This window comes from Polypterus senegalus, chromosome 2, assembly GCF_016835505.1.
Source record: "Polypterus senegalus isolate Bchr_013 chromosome 2, ASM1683550v1, whole genome shotgun sequence".
Classification (NCBI taxonomy): domain Eukaryota; kingdom Metazoa; phylum Chordata; class Cladistia; order Polypteriformes; family Polypteridae; genus Polypterus; species Polypterus senegalus.
In genome coordinates, this window is record NC_053155.1 from 109,348,975 (window position 1) to 109,373,397 (window position 24,423).

The window sequence follows — 24,423 nt, forward strand, 5'->3', positions numbered from 1 at the left end:
TTTACGCACAAAAAATCCAGATGCATAAATCTGTGCGAATGCCAACTTCTACGTTTTTCCGTTACATAAATCCCGGTCAGCGTGAAAAGTAACGCACATGCACGTGCCTGCTGCCCCACCCCAACTCCTCCCAGAATTATGCCTCTTTGAATATGCAAATCAATATAAATAGCCCTTAAGCTCAGCGTTCTTTGAAAAGGCAATGGCAAAAGCACGGGGGGAAATAGAAAAATTTCAGTGAATACCAAGTGGAGGAAAGTGGAGGAAAGGAAAAACGTACTATTTGTTGGTTTAAACAGTGGTATAAACAACAAAAGGAAGTTGATCGAGTGACATAGAGTGTTGTAGAAACTTGAAAGCTCAAGTTCACAAAGTTGCACAGTGCGAAATAAAAAAGAAGTTGTCAGATATCAAAGTCGGTATGAATAGGCGAGTCGTAGCCCACCGTCTGAGTGTCATATGAAATCTTATTAGGGTACAGAGGAACAAAAACAGGCACACAGTGGGGAAAAAAGCATGAAATGTCACCTTTAATTTTGAAATTTCTACTTTAATCTTGTAGATTGTTTTGTCATTAAAGTAGAACATCATAAAGTTCATCTTTAAATCATTTCATTTACTAGTTTCTCAAATCCCATTGTAACTAAAGTAGCATGTTAAATGTTTTGCTTTGTATTTGAGCTTCTATGTGCTCTATGTGTGTGAATCAGTACGTGCTTCTTAACACTAGAATTACCAGAGCCTACAAGAAAATTCATAAATCCGGCCCACCTTAAATCCTTTTGTACCTCTCCGTCAACGTCTTCCATCCATCCATTAGCCAACCCGCTAAATCCTAACTACAGGGTCATGGGGGTCTGATGGAGCCAATAGCCAACACAGGGTGCAAGGCAGGAAACAAACCCTAGGCAGGGCATCAGCCCACCACAGCCGTCAGCGTCTTTTGTCTTTTGTCCTGTAAATGTGCTGATTAAGACAACAGCAAGCAGCCTGCTATTCCATCCACCACTGTCGCAGAACGTTCACTAAGTTCTCCCAGCTCATGCCTTGTTTGATTATCTGGGAGTGAACTGCTGGAGTTTTAGAGTGGAAATAATAGATTGCTATTTGAAACACATGCATTTCATGTGTGTTCCGTTTCTACAGTAATCTGTATAAACACATTGTTAAAACAGAAACTGTTTCATATTTTAGTAATAAATGTTATAAAATGTCGGCATAAACTATAGAATGTATGAAGCCTGAAGTCCAAAGATCAAATAAACACTTTCACAAAAGGTTCAAGGACGATACAACAGCTTCCGTGGCGTAGCAGTAAGATTGGCCGACATATAATCAGGAGTCCCCGGTTTGATCCTGACTGTATTTACTATTTTCAGTAGTGAGCTGCTCTTATTGTTAATATTATACAGTACACACATACATTTGGTTGGCGTCTGTAACAGACTGTGTACATTTATAGTACTGTACTTGTAAAAGTTACCTTTTTTTTCACTTTTATTCTCTCACTCACGATCACGATACATACTACTTCCCTAGGGATCTGAAGCTGTTAGTTTTTATTTGAAATTGGAATAACTGTAGATGTGAGTACTAACGTACTAACCCACAATTCCTGTCCTTACTTTTCTTTCTTCAAATACCCAATCGCCACACAATCAGCTCTGTAATAGACGTTAAGCCATCTGTAAGCTTAGAACTCTGATTCTTCAAAACTTTTAAGGAACATTGAAATATTTTCATAGTACATTCTTAATTATTCTATCCATCTATCCTTCCAGTGTCGCACCAGCCCCAGCAAGAATACAGCACGAGGCAGGAACAATCCGTGAACGGAGCGCCAGCTCACATGTTTAATTATTAACAATATTGATTATTTAAATGAGGTTAAAGTTATATCTGTATAATATAATAAACATATTTTGCTGCATTTCATCTTAAAAATGATATCATCATCATATGTAAATACGCGCTTTATAAAGTGGCTCAGGTTGTGCAATATTATAACTGTATTGCAAAGGCCCACCCAAAGTTTACAGCAAAAATAGGCTTTTTAGCCACAGCTCCAGACTGGAAGCTAGACTTATGCAAGCAGCTGAGATTCACAGAAAATATTGCACTTACAGTTTTCTGACCAAACATGATTTTTTTCAGAGGCCAAAAAACTAACGTTCCAGTTGGAGTGTACAGTGGTATAGGAAAAGTATCTGAAGGAAGCTTGTGGAATAATGTTGGAGGCAAGGCTGGCAAACACGTGACTCCACAGAGATGGAATGTTTGGTGAGTTGCAGGCCACTCACAGTGCAAAGCCCTAATGCTGCTGGGCACCAAAAAGGAGGTGAAAAGGAAAGCCATCTGTTTGACTACTGAATCTGCAGAGAGATCCACTAGTTGGCTTTGGGTTAAGAGGACAGGTCTGTTGCCAATTGCTGCTGGAAGGCAAGTTAGGAGACTCAAAACACAGAAGGAACCCAGATTACGTATTTTGGTTATGTAGTGATGACACTCTCTGGCAGCCTCTCCTGGAAGTGTAATAAGTATGGCTCAATGAATCCACACTGGCACTTATATCCTGTCAGAGATGGCTGGGGTGGCGACCTGGCCGGGATGCCCAGGAGGACTGGAGGAGGATTTACGCCTTCCCCAGGCCATGTGGGGGCGACTGCCCTGGTACCTTTGGGGGCCATGGGTACAGAGCTTTGAAGCTCAATCCTGTAGGGGCCCGTGGTCACCGCCAGGGGGCGTCCCTATGCCTTTGGAGCCCTGGACCTCAGCACTTCCGCCACACCCGGAAGTGCTGGGAGGAAGAGGAGCAGGGACACGCCGGCACTGGGGCGTGTCGGTGGAAGATTGCTGGGACACATCAATGGGCCTTAGCGGAGTGCAGCAGGCTCTAATGAACGTGCTGCCGCTGAAGGCGCCCGGAATGGTGCGTTGTCGAAGAAGGCCATGCCGAGGCAGCTGCCTCGGGCAGATGGGACCCGGAAGGTAAGTTCCCTGATTGCCGGCAGCATGCCCTGGGGTGATGAGCTTATTTTGTGTTTTGCAGAAAAGGGCTGCCTCAGTGGCAGACATGCGCTGCTCTGCGGGGCTTTCCAGACGCGGAGATACTGCAACCCAGAAAGCCGGCTCATCACCGCAAAAGAGGAAGGACAGCCAAGATGGCCAAGGACCGGAAGTCCCTCCCCAAGACAGGCACGGGATTGGATGGTGTGTCTTGAGTACCCGCCGATGATTGGATGGAGGCGGGACCAAGGTATGTCCATCTTGTGCCGGGGAAGGACCCGATTGGGCCGGAGCAGAGGCCCCACAGGAAGAAGTCAGCGGACATGACTAACAGCCAGGTGAGTCAATCGCCGACTGGCTTTCTGTGCTTGTCAGTAGCGCTGCATGAGCTGGAGCAGTCCCTTCAGTCCACAGTGCCGTTTCCACAGGTGCTACGTGCCCTCCAGGCAGAGTTGCTGAAGCTGGAGAGGAAGGCGGTTCCATCAGTGGAGCTGCTGCGAGAGTGGACAGAATGGCGCAATAGTGGATTCTTTGGCCAGAGAGGTACGGCGGGGACGGTGAGTAAACCGACCCTGTACAGCATAAGGGAGATCCCACCGAAAAGGCCCAGTAAATGAGTGAACGGAACCAAGTAGGGGGATCTCCAACAGTGTGTGCGGTGAGGGGAGAGCGACAGAGAGGGCTGGCAGGAAGGGAGCTGATGAGTGCCCTGGGTCCTAGCGCCCTATGCCCCGAGCCCACGGCCGGCTCGTGTCGCTCTGTAGGGATACAGACGGGACAGGATCTGTGCGTTTGCCATGCGCACACCCAAACCATCACGGCGACCCAGAGGAAAGCGAAGAACCGAGGGAGGAATGCCGGTTCCTCTGACAAGGGAGGACGTGAGGCAGGCTGCTTATGTCCAGTGGATGATTGACCTCTGCGGAGGCACAGGGGAGCCCCAAAGTCGGCTGAGGCTACGGGGGTGCGGGCGGCTCCAACAAGAGGGGCATGGAACCCACGGAGGGGGTGCTGAAGAGGCAAGTCACGGGGTGCCGGTTGGAGGGGGGAGTGCTGCCTGTGCGTGGCATAAAAGGACACCCGGTGGTGGTGTCCAGGCAGCGGCTCTGCCCCTGTTTTTCTGTATGTTGCAGGAACGGACCCCGGACACGCAGTAGGACCCGCTACGTTGGGGATCTGCCCTCGCGGGACGTGCAGCTCCACCCAACGGGTCTTTGCTGGTGGAGGGACAGTGTCGGAGATGGCTGGGGTGGCGACCTGGCCGGGACACCCAGGAGGACCGGAGGAGTGCTTGTGCCTTCCCCAGACCATGTGGGGGTGACCGCCCTGGTACCTTTGGGGTTCATGGGTACATAGCTTTGAAGCTCAACCCTGTGGGGCCTGTGGTCACCGCCAGGGGGCGCCCCTATGCTTTTGGAGCCCTGGACCTCAGCACTACCGCCACACCCGGAAGTGCTGGGGGGGAGACGAGCAGGGACACTCGGAGTGCTTCTGGAGATGCAGCCGGCACTTCTGCCACACTGGGATGTGTCGGTTGGATTTTGCCAGAACACACCTGGAGCACATCTGGGTGCTTATAAAAGTGGCCACCTCCCTTCGTGTGATGACTTGAGTCAGGTGGAAGAAAGACGACATCTGGGAGGAAGCAAGGAGGCGGCCTAAAGGAAAGGATGGCATTGAACTGTGAGGCCTGGACTTTGGGACTTGGGGGTTGTGCATTGTAAATAGTAGTAAATAAAGGTGTTGTGGGTGATATAAATGTGTCCGTCTGTATGTGTCCGGGCCGAGCTTCACAATCTCTTGGGTGTAGTGAATGCTCTGGAACAAGCTCTGGTCTACTCTACAAAACTGAGTTTACTGTCACTGCAAGCTTAACTAGGATAAAGAGATGACGTAAGTGAATATTTTGAATTGTCCATTACTACTTGGATGGATAAGTCAAAATGATGATTTTTGCTTGACATTCTAGTAGCATGTGTTTGTTATGAAATGAATATGAGAGAAAAGTACTGACTGTAACCTTTTATACATTTTTGACTAGTACATTTTTTAATCCCTTCCTTCCATTTCTAGGGAGAATAAGTAATAGTAATGGATTAACTGAAAGTAATATAAAACTTATTTGTAAATCACTTGCACACAAAAACGGCTTCAAGCCTGCAGCCCATGATCATACACTTGTTTGATCTTTTCAGATTCTTTGCCAAGCCTTTGCTAAAACCATTTTCTGATGTTGTCTTAAGGGGCTTCTGAATTCAGTCTGCTGAACAGCATCTTGGCTGCATTTAAATCAGAAAATTTACTTGACAACTATCTACATGTTTCTCCTAAAGAATTCCTGGTTTACACCGGCAATGTGTTTTGGGTCATGGTCCTTTCAAATGCTGAGTCTGGGTTTTTTATCTTCTCATCTCTTTAGAACACTTTGTTCCAAAACTCTACTGGTTCATCTCTATCCAATTAAACTAATACTAAACTGACCTTACAGTGGTGTGAAAAACTATTTGCCCCCTTCCTGATTTCTTATTCTTTTGCATGTTTGTCACACAAAATGTTTCTGATCATCAAACACATTTAACCATTAGTCAAATATAACACAAGTAAACACAAAATGCAGTTTTTAAATGATGGTTTTTATTATTTAGGGAGAAAAAAATCCAAACCTACATGGCCCTGTGTGAAAAAGTAATTGCCCCCTGAACCTAATAACTGGTTGGTCCACCCTTAGCAGCGATAACTGCAATCAAGCGTTTGCGATAACTTGCAATGAGTCTTTTACAGCGCTCTGGAGGAATTTTGGCCCACTCATCTTTGCAAAATTGTTGTAATTCAGCTTTATTTGAGGGTTTTCTAGCATGAACTGCTTTTTTAAGGTCATGCCATAGCATCTCAATTGGATTCAGGTCAGGACTTTGACTAGGCCACTCCAAAGTCTTCATTGTGTTTTTCTTCAGCCATTCAGAGGTGGATTTGCTGGTGTGTTTTGGGTCATTGTACTGTTGCAGCACCCAAGATCGCTTCAGCTTGAGTTGACAAACAGATGGCCGGACATTCTCCTTCAGGATTTTTTGGTAGACAGTAGAATTCATGGTTCCATCTATCACAGCAAGCCTTCCAGGTCCTGAAGCAGCAAAACAACCACAGACCATCACACTACCACCACCATATTTTACTGTTGGTGTGATGTTCTTTTTCTGAAATGCTGTGTTCCTTTTACGCCAGATGTAACGAGACATTTGCCTTCCAAAAAGTTCAACTTTTGTCTCATCAGTCCACAAGCCCAAAAGTCTTGGCAATCATTGAGATGTTTCTTAGCAAAATTGAGACGAGCCCTAATGTTCTTTTTGCTTAACAGTGGTTTGCGTCTTGGAAATCTGCCATGCAGGCCATTTTTGCCCAGTCTCTTTCTTATGGTGGATTCATGAACACTGACCTTAATTGAGGCAAGTGAGGCCTGCAGTTCTTTAGACGTTGTCTTGGGGTCTTTTGTGACCTCTCGGATGAGTCGTCTCTGCGCTCTTGGGGTAATTTTGGTCGGCCAGCCACTCCTGGGAATGTTCACCACTGTTCCATGTTTTTGCCATTTGTGGATAATGGCTCTCACTGTGGTTCGCTGGAGTCCCAAAGCTTTAGAAATGGCTTTATAACCTTTATCAGACTGATAGATCTCAATGACTTCTGTTCTCATTTGTTCCTGAATTTCTTTGGATCTTGGCATGATGTCTAGCTTTTGAGGTGCTTTTGGTCTACTTCTGTGTGTCAGGCAGCTCCTATTTAAGTGATTTCTTGATTGAAACAGGTGTGGCAGTAATCAGGCCTGGGGGTGGCTACGGAAATTGAACTCAGGTGTGATACACCACAGTTAGGTTATTTGTTAACAAGGGGGCAATTACTTTTTCACACAGGGCCATGTAGGTCTGGATTTTTTTTTTCTCCCTAAATAATAAAAAACATCATTTAAAAACTGCATTTTGTGTTTACTTGTGTTATATTTGACTAATGGTTAAATGTGTTTGATGATCAGAAACATTTTGTGTGACAAACATGCAAAAGAATAAGAAATCAGGAAGGGGGCAAATAGTTTTTCACACCACTGTATATTTCTGATGTTGATGAGAATTTTGAACCTTGATGTGCAGTCTTTATAATTCTGTTGCAGAACTCTTCTGTAAACAGAGGAGAGGTTAGAAGCATGTGCTGATACAGCGCATTGCTGCACCCACTAATCAGGATCCCAGATTATGACCTGAATGCAGCCTTGAAATGGGTGACACCTCAGCACCACACTAGTTCAGATGGAGTGGAACCAGTGTGAGGTTTTTTATGGTGGCTGGAGTGCCAATTATGCCACCAACCCCCAAGTTTTTCCCTGCAGGTTGGAGGGCCTACATGCGGGCTGGATACAGATTAATGTCATACCCAGGACAAAGCAATTGCAGCCCTTGCTCAAGGCCCCACAGAGCAGAGTCCCTTCTGGCATTTACGGGATTTGAACCATCAACCTTCTGATTGCCAGTGTAGATCCCTAGTCTCAAAGCCACCACTTCGCCCATCTGTAAACAGGATTCTGATAAATTCACCCTACATTGTGGAAGGTATTACAGTAATCCCTTGCTATATCGCGCTTTGACTTTCGCGGTTTCACTCTATCGCGGATTTTAAATGTAAGCATATCTAAATATATATCATGGATTTTTCGCTGGTTCGCCGCTTTCTTCGGACAATGGGTCTTTTAATGCTTCCTCAGTTTGATTGCCCAGTTGATTTCATACAAGGGATGCTATTGGCGGTTGGCTTAAAAGCTATCCAATCAGAGCATGTATTACATATTAACTAAAACTCCTCAATGCTATAAGATATGCTTCCCGCGTGGCGCTTGTTTGCTTCTCTCTATCTTTCTCACTCACTCTGCCTGATGGAGGGGGTGTGAGCAGAGGGGCTGTTTGCACAGAGGACACGGACGCTCTTCTGCAAAATGCCGCTTTATCGCGGTGCTTCTGTATACTTAAAAGCATGTATTGATTTTTTGATTGTTTGCTTTTCTTTGCTCTCTCTCTCTCTCTGACATTTTCTGCTCCTGACGGCGCTCCTTTAAAGATAAGATATGTTTACTTTCTTTTAATTGTGAGAAAGAACTGTCATCTCTGTCTTGTAATGGAGCACAGTTTAAACGTTTGAATAAAGGGTGTTATTTCATGTCTAGAGGGCTCTAATAATGTTAACAGTGTGGGAGAGTTTATAAGGGCTTAAAATATATAAAAATAACCATACAAACATATGGTTTCTACTTCGCGGATTTTCAACTATCGCGGGGGGGTCTGGAACGCAACCCCCGCGATCGAGGAGGGATTACTGTAATGATTTCAACCAAACTTGTTTGAGAATTTTTCTTGAAAACTCTGATAATTTCAGTAGCATCAACTTAATTCAATCTTTCTTGACCGATCTGATTGTTATCAACAGCTAAGTATACCAATTGTTTCTTTTTCCAGTATCATGTTATTTTTTTATGACAGTTTCCAAATTGCATCTTTTTGTTTGCTGGGAAGTTCTTCAAAAGCAGAAACCAAATGGTAAAAAAAAGACTAAATCCAAAACTATGCATAAAACCAGTACAATAGGAAACATTTCATCAATATTTAAAATACGGAAAGCAATTACCCCAATATTTATGGAGCACATTTAATGATATTATTCTATAGCTTTGATGCATTTACAAAAACAGTCACAAAATGAATGGTTAAGATTCTTTGCTTCCTATGAATTTCATATCTGAAATCTGATTTGCACAATTTTGCAGAAAATGGAGAAAGTTTGATTTTACTGTTCACATCTTATTCCTTCTGTAAATGGCATATTTATAGTATCCTTCCATCAATTCTTTCCATTTTCAAAATAATTCAAACAACTTCTATGTCAGAAGCATCTTGCATAGCCAATAATGGATGGTGCACTAGTCTACTGTAGAGTTAACTTGGGCTCACCCATATTTTCTCATACTTGGTCAATTTAAAAGTTATTTATGTAGTATGGCAAACAAAAATCAAATTTCAATTTATTTTAAAATGAACTTCAGACCAGCTGAAAGCGGGAGGAGACTACCAGCCATCCCTTGCATCACAATTCGTCTTTCACACTCACCTCCACTCTCTTGATCACTTTTTTCTTATCATTGATCATCTAAATGGTATTTTGCTCCAGATAACCTTCATAGGTTCATTCCAAAACACAGCTTCCGCCAGGGGGCAGTGTTACCTTGTTAGGCTCAAGTTTCATTAAATTCCTGACTCTTAAGTACCGGGACGGGACTTGCACTCAACACTCCAACATTCAGGTTCACATAGCTAAAAAACACAGCACCACACAATGTACTCTTCTGCACCATTTCACATTCATATATAATATTGCGTAATGAACTACATGCAGCAAAATCTTATATATAAATATGTTTGGGGAAAAAAGCCTGATACTTTTTGTTGGAGTGAAGTTTTGACTTTCAGGAATAAACACAAACAAACAAGTACAATAACAAAATCAGAAAAACTAGAATAACTCTAATAATTAATATTTATTTTGCAATACATCAGTATCTTGTGCTGTGGCTGCATTCATCCACCACTGCTTACCACCTCTGCCACATACTGTGGAGCCAATAAGCATCTGAATCTGAGGGATATTATCCCATTTCTGAAGAAGAGCCAGACAAAGGTGTTAACTAACCACTGGCACTCATGGGTCATGTCTCCAAATATTATGATCCCGGGCATCCCAAAAGGGCTTCATGGGGTTGAGGTGCAGAGACAAGGGAAACTAAGACAGTACCAGGCAAAACAACACTCATACCTTTTGACACCAGCAATGTATGGACTGGAATTGTCCTCCTGTTGTGTGAGACAGTTAGGAAATGTGAGCAAACAAGTCACCTTGATCTAAGGAAGCGGCAATTATTCTTTACCTCACTATCCTGTTACTGTTCCATTACTGAGACATCTTCAGCAGCAGTATGAGTGGCTGATTTGAAGCAGTCTCTAAGAGAGACCAGCCAATTGTGTTGGTTCTGCATTGGTCTAGTCACTCGTGGGTGACCAGATGTTGGATGGTTCTCTGTTTTGCCAGTCTGTTGAAACTTTGCCAGCAGCCTAGACATAGTTGAGTAGCTTAATCCACAGTGTCTGGCAAAGTTGACACAGGCCCCCTTTCCCTTACTTCTAGTGACATTATGTAATGCACATAAAACTGACTAATGATGGCCTTTGCCTTGCTTTTATCCAACCTTAGAATTATATATAGTGGCCTGTATGTTAATGTGGTCCAGAAGCACTTCTGGGTGAGGCTTAAGTCCAATGAAGTAGGGCTCCACAGTCCCTGTGCACCCCCTGGCAGCACCCATGGAATCCAATAGGGCTGAGTGTGCAAACTCCAAGTCCCATGATGCCATGTGGGAACTGAGGCACCATTGCAACCCAAGGGGGCTGCCATCCAGTGCCCTGTGTACGCTGTCTTCCCCAATCCTTCCACTATCCTTCCGCTCTCTGCCAACTGTCACCACTATAACAGAATAAAAGACAGGGCACTGTTTGTTACAGAATGAAGACTACAAGTAAAATGTCGAAAACCCCTGAGTTGTGTTTGCTTATTATGCCAGGCATTACAATATTATATGAATTAATTAATTTTGTTAATACTATATTTTGTTAACATTTTCTTTTGCCAATAAATACAACTATTCGCTAAACAAATCTATAGTATATCATGTTTATATACATATAAATATGTTATATATATAGATATATTTATCGATTTATATATATTTTTAAGTATATAGAAGGCACTTTATTATTCCAGAGTCCTTGGTGGAACTGTTAGTCTGGTCATTGCTGTCTGTGTGGCATTTGTAATTTCTTCTTGAGTTTGTATGAATCTTTTTCCATTCTTCCCACATCCCAAGGAAATGTAACTTGCAATACTAAACTGGCCTCAAGTGCCTGTGAATGTGAGGATGTGTGTAGGTGTGTCCTGTAAAGGAGCGGTATAGCATACAGAGCTGTTTTCTGCCTTGTACCTTATGTTGCAGGGATAAGCTTCACGACTTTTTCCTAGATTAAACAGCTTTGATAGTTGTCACCTATTTAAATGTATTTGAGGTGGACACAGCCCCCAGAACGTCACAGAAACCAAGGCTACTGCATACTTTTATATATCTTTAATCACAAGAAGACACAAACAAAGAAAAAGATCCAGCAAAACAGCCCATTTGTGTAATAAACATTGTCACCCTGTTCTACTAACAGGCTCTCACATTGTCCCTTTTTTCCCCACTCTGGCTCATACTCTTGTTATCACAGGTGTTCCTTATATCTACTGCTCTTTAAACTCCAATCTCCTTGAAGGTAGTCAAGAGAACATTTTGAGGAAGGAGCTGGGACTACTTCCTAGATCACTTGTGTTCATCCATGAAGCACTTCTTTACCCTCTAAGAGACCTGGGGTCATATCGAAAATATTTCTATGTCTCACCATCAGGAGCTCAAACCCAAACCAAAGCAAAATAGGCTGACATTCCTACAATATATGTTTGTCCTGTTTTATTAACATACTAGGCATGATCCTGCATTACATTTAAAGACGCTGTCCATGAAATGTGCCACCTCACACCATTGCCAGAATTAACTATACTATATTTACCACAATTACCGTAACTTTCTTCACAATGCATAATGGAATTTTTTACTGTGAAAGTGACACACTGTCTTGGAATATTAGAGGAAAGTTCCAATAATAAAGTATCTATCTATCTATCTATCTATCTATCTATCTATCTATCTATCTATCTATCTATCTATCTATCTATCTATCTAACAGTAGGTTATGGTTGCATAACTTATATGTGACAAGCACATAGTTATAATATGTAAGGCTTTGAACCAATTGAAATTAACTATTTTAGATTATGCTACCTCAAATAAGCTCCTTTTTGCAGATGACAGAGTTCAAAGATAGTACTCAATAAAAGACATTTTCAGTTTCCCTTGACCTAACACAATAACATACAGTAACAATGTTTCTGATTCAAATTCAAATTTCTCATTAAAAAATTAATAAAGTATTAAAAGTATTGTCTAGGACAGTAAAATATGAAATGGGAAGTCATACTGTCTTTTGAATTAAATACATAATTCTGAAATGAGTTAAAGCAGCATTCAGCTGAATAGATCCAGAATAGTCTGTACCTGGGGCACTAACGGCACTCCGTTTCGAAGCCAGTGGTAGGTAGGGCGAGGCCTTCCGGTAGCCTTGCACTCCCAGTGGAGTTGCTCACCGCTGTCAAGCTGGGTATCATTAATCATCTGGATCCATCGAGGATATGCTAGAAAGGAAAAACCAATAAGGATATTTAATCAGCTGGGGTAGCACACACCACTTAAACTTATCTCTCTAGGTCTTAAGCTGCTAACAAGAGTGCATATCACTTACCTGGCAGGTCCCCTGATGAATAAAAACATTTCAGTATGCATGACCAATCACAAGATAATGATTTCTTTTTTTTACTTTTTAGGAAGACATGAATGGATGCTATAGAGCTTTTATCTCTCTGCTGAGTATCTATAATACCTCCTTTTGAGCTATGACCTTTAAACTCAACAGTTAATCTGCCCCCTGTATGGCCTGCTAAAATTAAGAATGGTCTCTAAAATACTGTGGTAGTTCCTTAAACTAACATGCTGCCACAGCACTCAGTCAATTATAGCTAAAGTATATCCTGAGCTATGTCTTGTATATATGAAAATCTTGATTCCCACTTTCCTCTGGTCCTGGGTAGAAGACATGTTCCTTAAGAGGTACTAAAGGGAAGTGTGAATCCATTAAATGCTTATTATTTGTTTAACATCTCCTCAAAACATTTAGGAAAGCCTGGGATACTACCTTCAAGGTAACTCAGTTCAGTTCAGAGGCATAATGAATTAGAATTAGAATTAGAACAATCTAGACGAGAACAGGCCATTCAGCCCAATAAAGCTCGCCAGTCCTATCCACTTGTTTCCTCCAAGAAAACATCAAGTCGAGTTTTGAAAGTCCCTAACGTCTTACTGTCTACCACACTACTTGGTAGCTTATTCCAAGTGTCTATCATTCTTTGTGTAAAGAAAAACTTCCTAATGTTTGTGCGAAATTTACCCTTAACAAGTTTCCAACTGTGTCCCTGTGTTCTTGATGAACTCATTTTAAAATACAAGTCTCGATCCACTGTACTAATTCCCTTCATAATTTTAAACACTTCAATCATGTACCTGTATTGTATATACTACTGTATATACATGCACCATGATGCATTATTGGCTACCAGATACAGGGTGTTTACTGACATGAAAGGTACTCCTTGTACATATATGCTTCCTCTCATTTCTATTTTAATCACTACTGGACAGACTTATTTATACATTGTAGGTATAGACACAATATTTTTTCACTGGCTTTAGTATAATGCTTTTAAAAAACACTATTACAATGTAAAATATTTTGCACTAATCTGAACAACAATTTTCTTTCACATCATGAAAGATAGAAGGGTATGGGGAGGCACTACAGGGCTATTATGAATAGGAGGCCAGGGAGCTCTCCGGGAGATGGAATGGACCACTGCCCAAATGGATGATTAAAAATACTTAAAGGATTCTGAAGGAAGGCTAGAGGCCAGAAGTTTGTACACCTGGTAACTCAGACACAGAATTGGGGGTGTAGCTGGGACCATAAGCTGGGGTGTTTGGCACTTTAAGAAGACAGATGCATGATTCTCAAGGAGCCAAGAAAAGTCTTGAGCCACCTGATGATCAATTTGGCATATTCCAAAGTGTGCTCTTGGTGAACCATTTAAAAGAACCTCCAGTTGAGCAGCCAGGTAAGTTGGGTGTGGTGAAGAGGCAATGGCTCACCTGGAGAATAACATCAAGGATAAAGTAACCAGGGTTAAGGGGTGTCCGAGTTGGCTGGGGTGGCGACCCGGCCGGGACGCCCAGGAGGACCGGAGGAGGGCTTGTGCCTTCCCCAGACCATCTGGGGGCGACCGCCCTGGTTCCTTTGGGGGCCACGGGTACAGAGCTTTGAAGCTCTACCCTGTAGGGGCCCGTGGTCACCGCCAGGGGGTGCCCCCATACCTTCAGAGCCCTGGACCCCAGCACTTTCGCCACACCAGGAAGTGCTGGGAGGAAGAGGAGCAGGGACACCCGTAATGCTTCCGGAGATACAGCCGGCACTTCCGCCACACAGGGGCGTGTCTGTGGGAGATTGCCGGGAAGCACCTGGAGCACATCCGGCACCTGGAGCTGCCTCCCTTTATTCGAGGCGAGAGTCAGGTGGAAGGGGACTGAGTTTGCTGGAGGAGGCAAGGGGGCACCTGAAGAGGAGAGTGTGAAGGCATTGTGTGGCCAGGACTTTGGGGACTAGTGGGGTTTGTGTGGCACTTAAGGACTTGTATATAATAGTGTAAATAAACGTGTGTTGGGTGAAATGTATGTGTCTGCCTGTCTGTGTCCAGGCCAGCCTCCACAGGGGTGAGGTAGGGTCATAAAGGTTCAGGCTGTGAGCCTTAGTTAAATCAGAGTAAGGATAATTTTCCTGCTATACAATATGTTTGTTTCCTTTTCTGTTCACACTTTGGTAGCTGGACTTAAGCTGTCTATCTGTGTTTTGTTGGGTCTGGGGATGTTCAAAGGCTCCCACTGCAGATCACAGCACTGTCCAAAATTAAATTGTGAATTGCTCAAAAACATGACACTGTAACCATTTTACTCAAACAGGAATCAAATTCACTTCATTCTTGTTGAGTGCTCTTCGCTGAATATACGATAAGAATATTTAATGATAAATGTCTTGTTTACCTTCCTACAGTGCTTTATGATCTGTCTACAACCATGAGAAATCAAATCACTTACATTTCACCATAACACTCACTTCACATTTTTATTGTCATTACTTAAAAGGAAATAGAAATGGCACTGCAGTATTCATTTATGGGGACATCAATATTTACAGACTGACAAATTGATTCTTATTATTTTTATTTCTTTCTGATTGCTATCATTATTAGGCACTCTCTAATCTTGTGGGTGGCTTTTCAGAGCACACTTTGTGAATCACTTTATGATTAAGCTTGCTGTGCTACACAAGATAAAGGCTGATTGATATTCTTCATGCTGGTATGTATTAAACACTCAAAATTTGAAACAGTTTGTACTTTAAACAACATCATACACCTATGAAGTTAAATATTTTCATAAAACATAGTTAACAAACTTTACGGGATCAACAAAAAAGTAAAAAAGAATTATTACTCAAATAACTCCTTCAAGAAACACAAAGTCCTTATGCTTCACCTTGTTATCAACACTGTTTCCCACAGATTACATCAATTCATTAAAAAAGTCAAATTTAACCAGGCTGACAAAGTGACACATTACTTCCTCACACTTCCAGAGCACTGAATTCAAGCGTCGTCTGTTCATAATTTACAAAATCTCACTCTATCTCTGTCTAACTTTTCCCCAGGTACTCCAGTTTGTTTTAATGTCAGAAAGACAGGCAGATTAAATAGATTAGCCCACTAGCAAGTCCTGGTGTGTGCATGAGTGTGATCTGCGATGGACTCATGGGGTATTTAGGATTAGTTCACATTTTTCACTCAAAGCACCGGGGATAATCTCCAGACTCCTGTAAAGCTGTAATGAAATAAGTACATTTGGCAAATGAATGAACAAATACATTCATTCATTCAGCCATTTATATTCATTGCCTTTGTGCCGTCTGCGAAAACATGATTTCCCTTTAAATTATTATTTTAAAATTTAATGGTATATGACTGGCAAAGGGCAATTAACTGATAAATAGTTTGGCTATTGCCTTTAAAAATGAACTGAAAACTGGCATCCAGAAAACAAAAATGGCACTGTGTTGATGTCACCAAATAAAAGGATAAATTATAATATTCAACTAAAAAAAATTGAAATCAAGAAAAACCCAGGAGATGAACCAAAGTAAATTATACTAATCAGATCATAGCAATTGACCATTTCACCATAGAATGATATTTAACTTTTAAAAAGCACTAAGGACTGCACTTGTGTAAATTAATGTCTCTTAGTAGTTTTCTTATGGCCATTTTGGTATAAATACTGACACAGGGGTTCTTTCTCTTTGCAATTTTCACTTAAGCCTCAGCATAAATTTTTATTTTTGGCTTTGGGTGAAGATATCTACTGCTGCTTCCAAAGCCAGAACTTAAACACTAGAGTAAAGGGAAGTATTGTCCTTTGGGATTTTTCACTTCAGTGTGGGACTGTAATTTTCAATCCAATGATACATAATGTAACTTGAGAGTCCTATTAAAGAAAGCCACACTATAGTAGATAGAAAAGCAGAATTTGCTCATAAATTGTTCCACTTATTTTTCCAAAACATTTCCTAATATTCCCAGGTTAAGAACCCCTGGACCCAGAAAAAATGGTGCAAAAAGTTAGGCTACTGTCATGTGCTTGTGTTGTATCTCATCACTGTACATTGTCCATGAGACTAGACATTTTTCTTTAAGCAGTGGGCTGGAACAAAACTGAATTATTTTTCCTCTTTCTTTAAGATGATTGTGTTGCCTTGGTGTCACTTAAGTTAGTTTCTGTCTGAGTATACCAGATACGACAGCCATTTATTGGGCTAGGGCCCTGTTTGTCAAAGTAATTATAGGCCTAAAAGCAATCCAGAACATTGATGTACTAGTGGTTATGCTGAAGGTACATGCTTTGAATGTGCAGGATAGAAGAGAAGAGACAGAAAGAAAAGAATAGACCTTGATAAAGACTAGAAGTCATAGCCACTTCAAAATAATAAATCACCCTAGTCTGACTCCTTGCCAAGGGAGTTCAGGGTTGAACTCTTCTATTCTTTGTTCACCACACTATTTAAAAAGGTCTTTTTTATTTCTTGCTTTTTGACATTAAGGACAATGGTTTTATCTGTTACAAATTCACTTTAACAGAAGATTTAAACAATTAATTAATAAAAAAATTTTGCATATATATATATATATACTGGATATACTGTGTGCTACACAAACAAATTGTACACAAAAACAACTGTGAAGAGCTTTTCTGCATATTTAAATGACAATGACACACTGGCATTATACTTTACAGTATGTTCAATTTAGCTTTAATATACATAACTATTTTTGGAAGGATAACATGGTTTATCTGTAGTATGATGTTTTATATCTTACAAGATAATATAAGTACTGTTACTATGTAATGTAAGTGCTGAAGTCAGATCTTTTAAATTTGGTGTAAAATTTCAATTGACTTCTTCTGTACATATTATATTTATAGTACTGCAATATTATAATTTTTTGTATTTAAAATATACAGAATATCTTGAGCATATGAGCATATTTTACCTTATAATCATTCCATCTTTATTCAATCTTGTGACATTAACAGCATGCCAAAAAGTATTTTACAGAGGAAGGATTACAATGCAGCATCAAATACAAAAAAACAATCTGCACAATAAAATGAACACAGAAAATAAATGAATAAAATAAGGGCACTGATATATACAGTAGGGGAAGCCTGAAAGCATGTTTTCCAAATTTTAGCAGCAATTATCAAAAGAAGTTTAACAAGTCAAAAATGTTGTTACAGTATAAAAGAAGAATGCATTCATTGCACAAGTGATAGACAGAGGCAAAGAGTAGATATTTCAAAACCAGCAAATTAAGTTGACAAAATAAACTGTGGTAGTGAGACTACAATGTCAGTGAGAAGCAGTGCAGTAATTAAAGGGGCCGTAATTAAAATGTTGAAGGGGAAAGGTTTGATTTAAGTAGAAATTTAACATCTGCAGAGAGCAAGACTGAAGCACAGACAACAGAAGTAGGTCCCGAAAATGAGGAGCTGAATGAGTGTCTGTCAAGCGCTTGGTCACTGTGTTAAGGTTGCATACCTTCACTCTGCTACTCTGAAGGATTCAAATCACATCTTAAAGACAAAATTTATGATTTTATTGTGGGAATTGGACTACTTTTAGTTTTGTCTTTTTTGGCAGACATTTGTGTTGCCTTTCTCTAGGTTTTTGATTCCTCTCTGTAAATAAAGTTCTGAGTTTTTTGTGGTTAAAGCCTTTAACCATTTTTGTTAAGCCTGTGCATGCCAAAAGGCATATTTTTTTTGTTCACTTGGCCACATTTGAACCCTGAGAGTAAATATTGCAGGTAAACTTTGTGAGGATTTGAACAGCTGGCAGTCTGTAACAGACCCTCTCCTACGCCCATCCCTCACCTTGAGCTGATTTCAGTCAGGATTCTTCTAAAGAGAACACCACACCAAGGCAGATGGATTTCAGCAGAGGTGGAGTGAATTCTAAGTCTCATAAGTAACTGACACTATGTGCCTTCACCCCACTCCACCATCTCATTTTATGGCTGACTTCATTTTACGGCTCCACCTTTACAAAGACCTGAGCAGCATGCCATGCTCAGGGCTGGTGTTTAGACAATATGCTAAGAATGAATCTCTTGATGTTGACTGAGACCATGCAGTCTTCATTTTGACACAATTAATGCACATTCATGGAAAGAAGTACAACAGGCTTGATTGCATTCAGTATTGAAAAGGAATGAATGATCTGATTGATTTCTTTTTAAGTATGATGCAAAAAAAAAAATCATGCCAAAAATTAAAGACACAACAGGAGGATGTATTGCACGCCAATGTTGTTTATATGTTAGACTGCATTTAATGGGTAATTCTCTATACCCACCATGCAGATATGAACATAGGTTAATATCTACTTCAACATCAGCTGGACACATAAGATGTACATTATTTAGTGTGAGTGAAAATTTGCCTCGCAGTTAGGAGACCCGGGTTCGCTTCCCGAGTCCTCCCTGCGTGGAGTTTGCATGTTCTCCCCGTGTCTGCGTGGGTTTCCTCGGGGCGCTCCGGTTTCCTCCCACAATCCAAAGACATGCAGGTTAGGTGGAATGGCGATTCTAAATTGGCCCTAGTGTGTGCTGGGTGTGTTTGTGTGTGTTCTGCGGTGGGTTGTGCCCTGTGTTGGCTGGGATTGGCTCCAGCAGACCCCCGTGACCCTGTATTCGGGTTCAGCGGGTTGGAAAATGGATGGATGGATAGTTATCCCTTGTGGCGGACGGCCGGGACCCATGCCTGGCCGGGACACCCCTTTGATACTGGATCCGGGGGAGCAGCCATGGGATGCACACTACATCCCCCAAAACATTTAGTGGCAGCCCCCCTGGGTTGCTTCGGGACCACAATAGTGGAACACTTGAGCTCATCCCTGTTGGGCTCCATGGCCACCGTCAGGGGGAGCTGCATGGCTTAACGAGCCCATGTGGGCTGGACTGCAGCCACACTCGGAAGTGCAGCCTGAAGTAGGTCAACAAGCACATGGAGCACTTCCGGGGGTGCTATAAATGGAGCATGCAGCCACTACTCTAGGCACCAGAGTCGGGAGGTGAAGGACGAAGCTGCCTGGGAGGAGTAGTGGAGGAAGAGTATGGTTTGGGGTGTTTTTGCTTTTGGGTGTTTTGAGACTGTGTTGGGCCTGTGGGACATGGGGAAGACGTGCCCCATGGCTGAAGAAAAATAAAAGTTGATCTTGTTTATTTTACACGTGCTTCCGTTGTCAGTCTGTGTTGGATCGATGCCTATATAGCTCCTTTGCCACACCCTGAAGATTCTGAAAATAAAGCAAAAGTCTTCAAACTACAAAAGGAAAAAGAGGAGTTCCTTTTCAGCAATTTAGAAAAGCACATTGATACAACTGTCTATATAAATTTAAGGACACTTTACTTGATTTTCCTGACCAGCAAGACTGTCTTCTTAAGCAAGAATTAATTTGTAGTAGTTTTATTTCATTATTTTCTAGGTTGGAAGAATTTTTTATACAAACTGGAAGTGTGAGCATAAGACAAGCACAGGTTGATCAATTGAGTGAACTTTCACATTAGAACAAAAACTGAAATTAGTCAGGAGAGAAGGAATATGAACTTATTATGCTTAAATAAAGCTATACTTAATTATTTGTTTGTGCAAGGATTCTTCTCTTCGGTTTTTAGGTAAAGTTCCAACAAGACATTATAGCAACATTTTGTCCTTACATAGTATCAGACAGATAATTTTTGTGACCATTTGAAAAAAATCCAAACAGACTAATTAATCTAATCAAATGGCAGACATTTTAGGTGTGTTACAGAAGGGAATTCAGTTATTGCGTAGGTCAAAATCAAAAAGTGTAAAGTTTGACTATAGAGTTCAAAGCAGTTCATTAAGTACACAGTCAAAAATACAAAACATGAGTTAATACTAGAAATTTCAAAACTTAAACCTCTTGCAGGCCTGCACAAGCCCATATTCTGTGTAAGAGGAATGAAAAATGACAGTGGTTCACATTAAGTTACATTTTTAAATATCACTACCAATTGACCCGCAGAAGGGAGTGTTTCCTGGTTTAAAGGCAAATAAATAACCAAAAACGAAGACAACAGTGACCAACAAACCCTACTTTTTAAAAGAAAAACATTTCTGATATATCTTCCTTGTGGATGAATTGTCAATGTTTAACCAAAAAAATCCACAGCTTTAAATCCAAATCGGTAAGATATTGTTCCTAAAATACAGAGCAACATGAAGATTTTAAAATCCTTTGAAAATACAAAACCACAACCAAGTCAAACATTTCCCCCTCCTACCTGTCTTGGTCCATACACGTAGCATCTTTACCCGAGGATGTTAATCAGCTTCAGAGAAGTGCACTGCGTCTCACACTAAATGCTGCCCTTTTAAAAAATAGAGGCACAAGCTACACCTCAGCTCCATAATTTGAACTGCATGTCCATTTGTGACCAGACTGCCTTATTAACTAGAAGAACTGCAGGACCTCACTCATTACTAGAAAGTGTAGTATGCTGCAAACAAATAAACTGAAACTTTTCTGTAATTGACAATAACTTAGTGTATGAAAAGTACATATTTATATACAGATCTATCTATCTATCTATCTATCTATCTATCTATCTATCTATCTCTATATACAGAATATTTTACAGAATATAAAGTTGAAAGTAAACTATAAAATGTGTCCCAATGTTTGAAATAGCAATTTGACAATACTATCCTGACCTGCTTGACAGGGTGTTACAAACAGGAAGAGCTGACCCAGTTTCTATGTGATAGCGTGAGTAAACTTTTTCTAATAAATTTCAGCTGCCGGAGCTACTGACATAAACTATGCAATGTCATGAATGTGTATTCTGAGACAAATTGGCTTTAATAATAAATATACAGTGGTGTGAAAAACTATTTGCCCCCTTCCTGATTTCTTATTCTTTTGCATGTTTGTCACACAAAATGTTTCTGATCATCAAACACATTTAACCATTAGTCAAATATAACACAAGTAAACACAAAATGCAGTTTTTAAATGATGGTTTTATTATTTAGGTAGAAAAAAAATCCAAACCTACATGGCCCTGTGTCAAAAGTAATTGCCCCTTGTTAAAAAATAACCTAACTGTGGTGTATCACACCTGAGTTCAATTTCCGTAGCCACCCCCAGGCCTGATTACTGCCACACCTGTTTCAATCAAGAAATCACTTAAATAGGAGCACCCTGACACAGAGAAGTAGACTAAAAGCACCTCAAAAGCTAGACATCATGCCAAGATCCAAAGAAATTCAGGAACAAATGAGAACAGAAGTAATTGAGATCTATCAGTCTGGTAAAGGTTATAAAGCCATTTCTAAAGCTTTGGGACTCCAGCGAACCACAGTGAGAGCCATTATCCACAAATGGCAAAAACATGGAACAGTGGTGAACCTTCCCAGGAGTGGCCGGCCGACCAAAATTACCCCAAGAGCGCAGAGACGACTCATCCGAGAGGTCACAAATGACCCCAGGACAATGTCTAAAGAACCGCAGGCCTCACTTGCCTCAATTAAGGTCAGTGTTCACGACTCCACCATAAGAAAGAGACTGGGCAAAACAGCCTGCATGGCAGATTTCCAAGACGCAAACCACTGTTAAGCAAAAAGAACATTAGGGCTCGTCTGAATTTTGCTAAGAAACATCTCAATGATTGCCAAGACTTTTGGGAAAATACCTTGTGGACTGATGAGACAAAAGTTGAACTTTTTGGAAGGCAAATGTCCCGTTACATCTGGCGTAAAAGTAACACAGGATTTCAGAAAAAGAACATCATACCAACAGTAAAATATGGTGGTGGTAGTGTGATGGTCTGGGGTTGTTTTGCTGCTTCAGGACCTGGAAGGCTTGCTGTGATAGATGGAACCATGAATTCTACTGCCTACCAAAAAATCCTGAAGGAGAATGTCCGGCCATCTGTTCGTCAACTCAAGCTGAAGCGATCTTGGGTGCTGCAACAGGACAATGACCCAAAACACACCAGCAAATCCACCTCTGAATGGCTGAGGAAAAACAAAATGAAGACTTTGGAGTGGCCTAGTCAAAGTCCTGACCTGAATCCAATTGAGATGCTATGGCATGACCTTAAAAAGGCGGTTCATGCTAGAAAACCCTCAAATAAACCTGAATTACAACAATTCTGCAAAGATGAGTGGGCCAAAATTCCTCCAGAGCGCTGTAAAAGACTCATTGCAGTTATCGCAAACGCTTGATTGTAGTTATTGCTGCTAAGGGTGGCCCAACCAGTTATTAGCTTCAGGGGGCAATTATTTTTTCACACAGGGCCATGCAGGTTTGGATTTTTTTTCTCCCTAAATAATAAAAACCATCATTTAAAAACTGCATTTTGTGTTTACTTGTGTTATATTTGACTAATGGTTAAATGTGTTTGATGATCAGAAACATTTTGTGTGACAAACATGCAAAAGAATAAGAAATCAGGAAGGGGGCAAATAGTTTTTCACACCACTGTATCTATATTTTTTAATTAAAAATTATGACAAACCTACCTTTATAATCCTACCTTTGGAAACACATAACTAAATTACAAAAGGGCCTAATACTAGCAAACATCTGGTTTAATTTTATATGATTTCTTTAAAACGATTTTCTAGCAAAATTCAACATCAAACCATTTAGCAGTTTTCTAGCAAAGTGCAGTACATAAGGAAATTGTGAACAGCAAGGCTTCATTGTTTGAAACTTATCTGATAAAGCTTGTCTTGTTTTTTTATGAAGATAAGCAAGCTTTTTTCTCTGATGTATTGTGAGATATGAAAGTGTAATATACTAATTGAATGTTTTTACTGTCGCACTTCATTTTTAAATGAGGATTTCAATTAAAGTAATAGCAAATAGAGTAAACATGGACTCCTTCACAGCAGACTTCTGAGCACGTAATAATGCTGTTTTGGATCAAATGTCGGGATGTAACATTATTCTTCTCTTTCATTGGTATACACTAAGTGCTTCTCACGTAAAACACCTTTGTTGTAGCCAAATGTCACCTCATTGCTTTAAATGTTCAATTGCAAAACATTGATAAATCACAGAGAATTAATCAGAGCCTGGGGGATGATCTTTTAACAAAGGATTTCAAACCACAGAAATAAAAAAAGCTCGAGGAGGAGTGAGAGTCAGACATAGAGACAGATGGCATTTTAAACTAAACCATTTTTATTACTGCATGCAAGCATCTTAAATCTCAGCCATCTTTCTTAAAATGTTGAGACATCTACTTTGTTTTAGAGGTGTTGTGGTACAGACTATCTCTAAGTGGATCCCTGACTTAACTGTGAGGTGCTTCTCTACTGTAGCTCCCTCATTTTCAAGTAAGCTGGAGACAATAGTTTGCCTCTCATTCACAGAAAAAAATAGAACAAACAAAGTCCCAAGTGTCATGGTCGCTGCAGGACCCTATGCATATTTTCCACAAGACAAAACCTGTAGATTTTAAATGAAGATTAGAAAATGACATATCTTGAAGCCTATGAAATTACTGGAATATTAACCCAGTTTGGAGTGATGGGGAAACAGAAAGTCACATTAAGCCATTCTAATATTGTATGGAGAACATACTCCAGACGTTAAGACTGGAAATCAAAAAGTACATACAAATCTATGTCTTTGAAATTATCTTAATGAGATATGTTTTACATGACATTTCCTGCCATTCAAATTGCATTTTGACATATAACAACAACAACAACAACATTTATTTATATAGCACATTTTCATACAAACAGTAGCTCAAAGTGCTTTACATATTAAAGAATAGAAAAATGAAAGACATAATTATAAAAATAAATCAACATTAACATCGAATAATTACTACAACTAAACACTGCTAAAAAGCAAGGTGCTTAAAATGTGATCATCACATTTCTATCACTGAAAAGTGGAGTGACACAGTGACAGAAAGTGTACGCAA

The 24,423-nt window shown here is 40.6% G+C and overlaps 1 protein-coding gene across 4 annotated transcripts in view; it reads right to left on the bottom strand.

The window, feature by feature from the left end:
* Window positions 1-24,423, bottom strand: part of cntn5 (contactin 5) — a 1,359,131-nt gene that overhangs the window by 284,187 nt on the left and 1,050,521 nt on the right. For all 4 annotated transcript variants that reach the window (XM_039744349.1, XM_039744347.1, XM_039744348.1 and 1 more), the window contains exon 11: window positions 12,236-12,372. In XM_039744349.1, coding sequence (XP_039600283.1) covers window positions 12,236-12,372 — 137 coding nt within the window. The remainder of the gene's footprint in view (window positions 1-12,235; window positions 12,373-24,423) is intronic.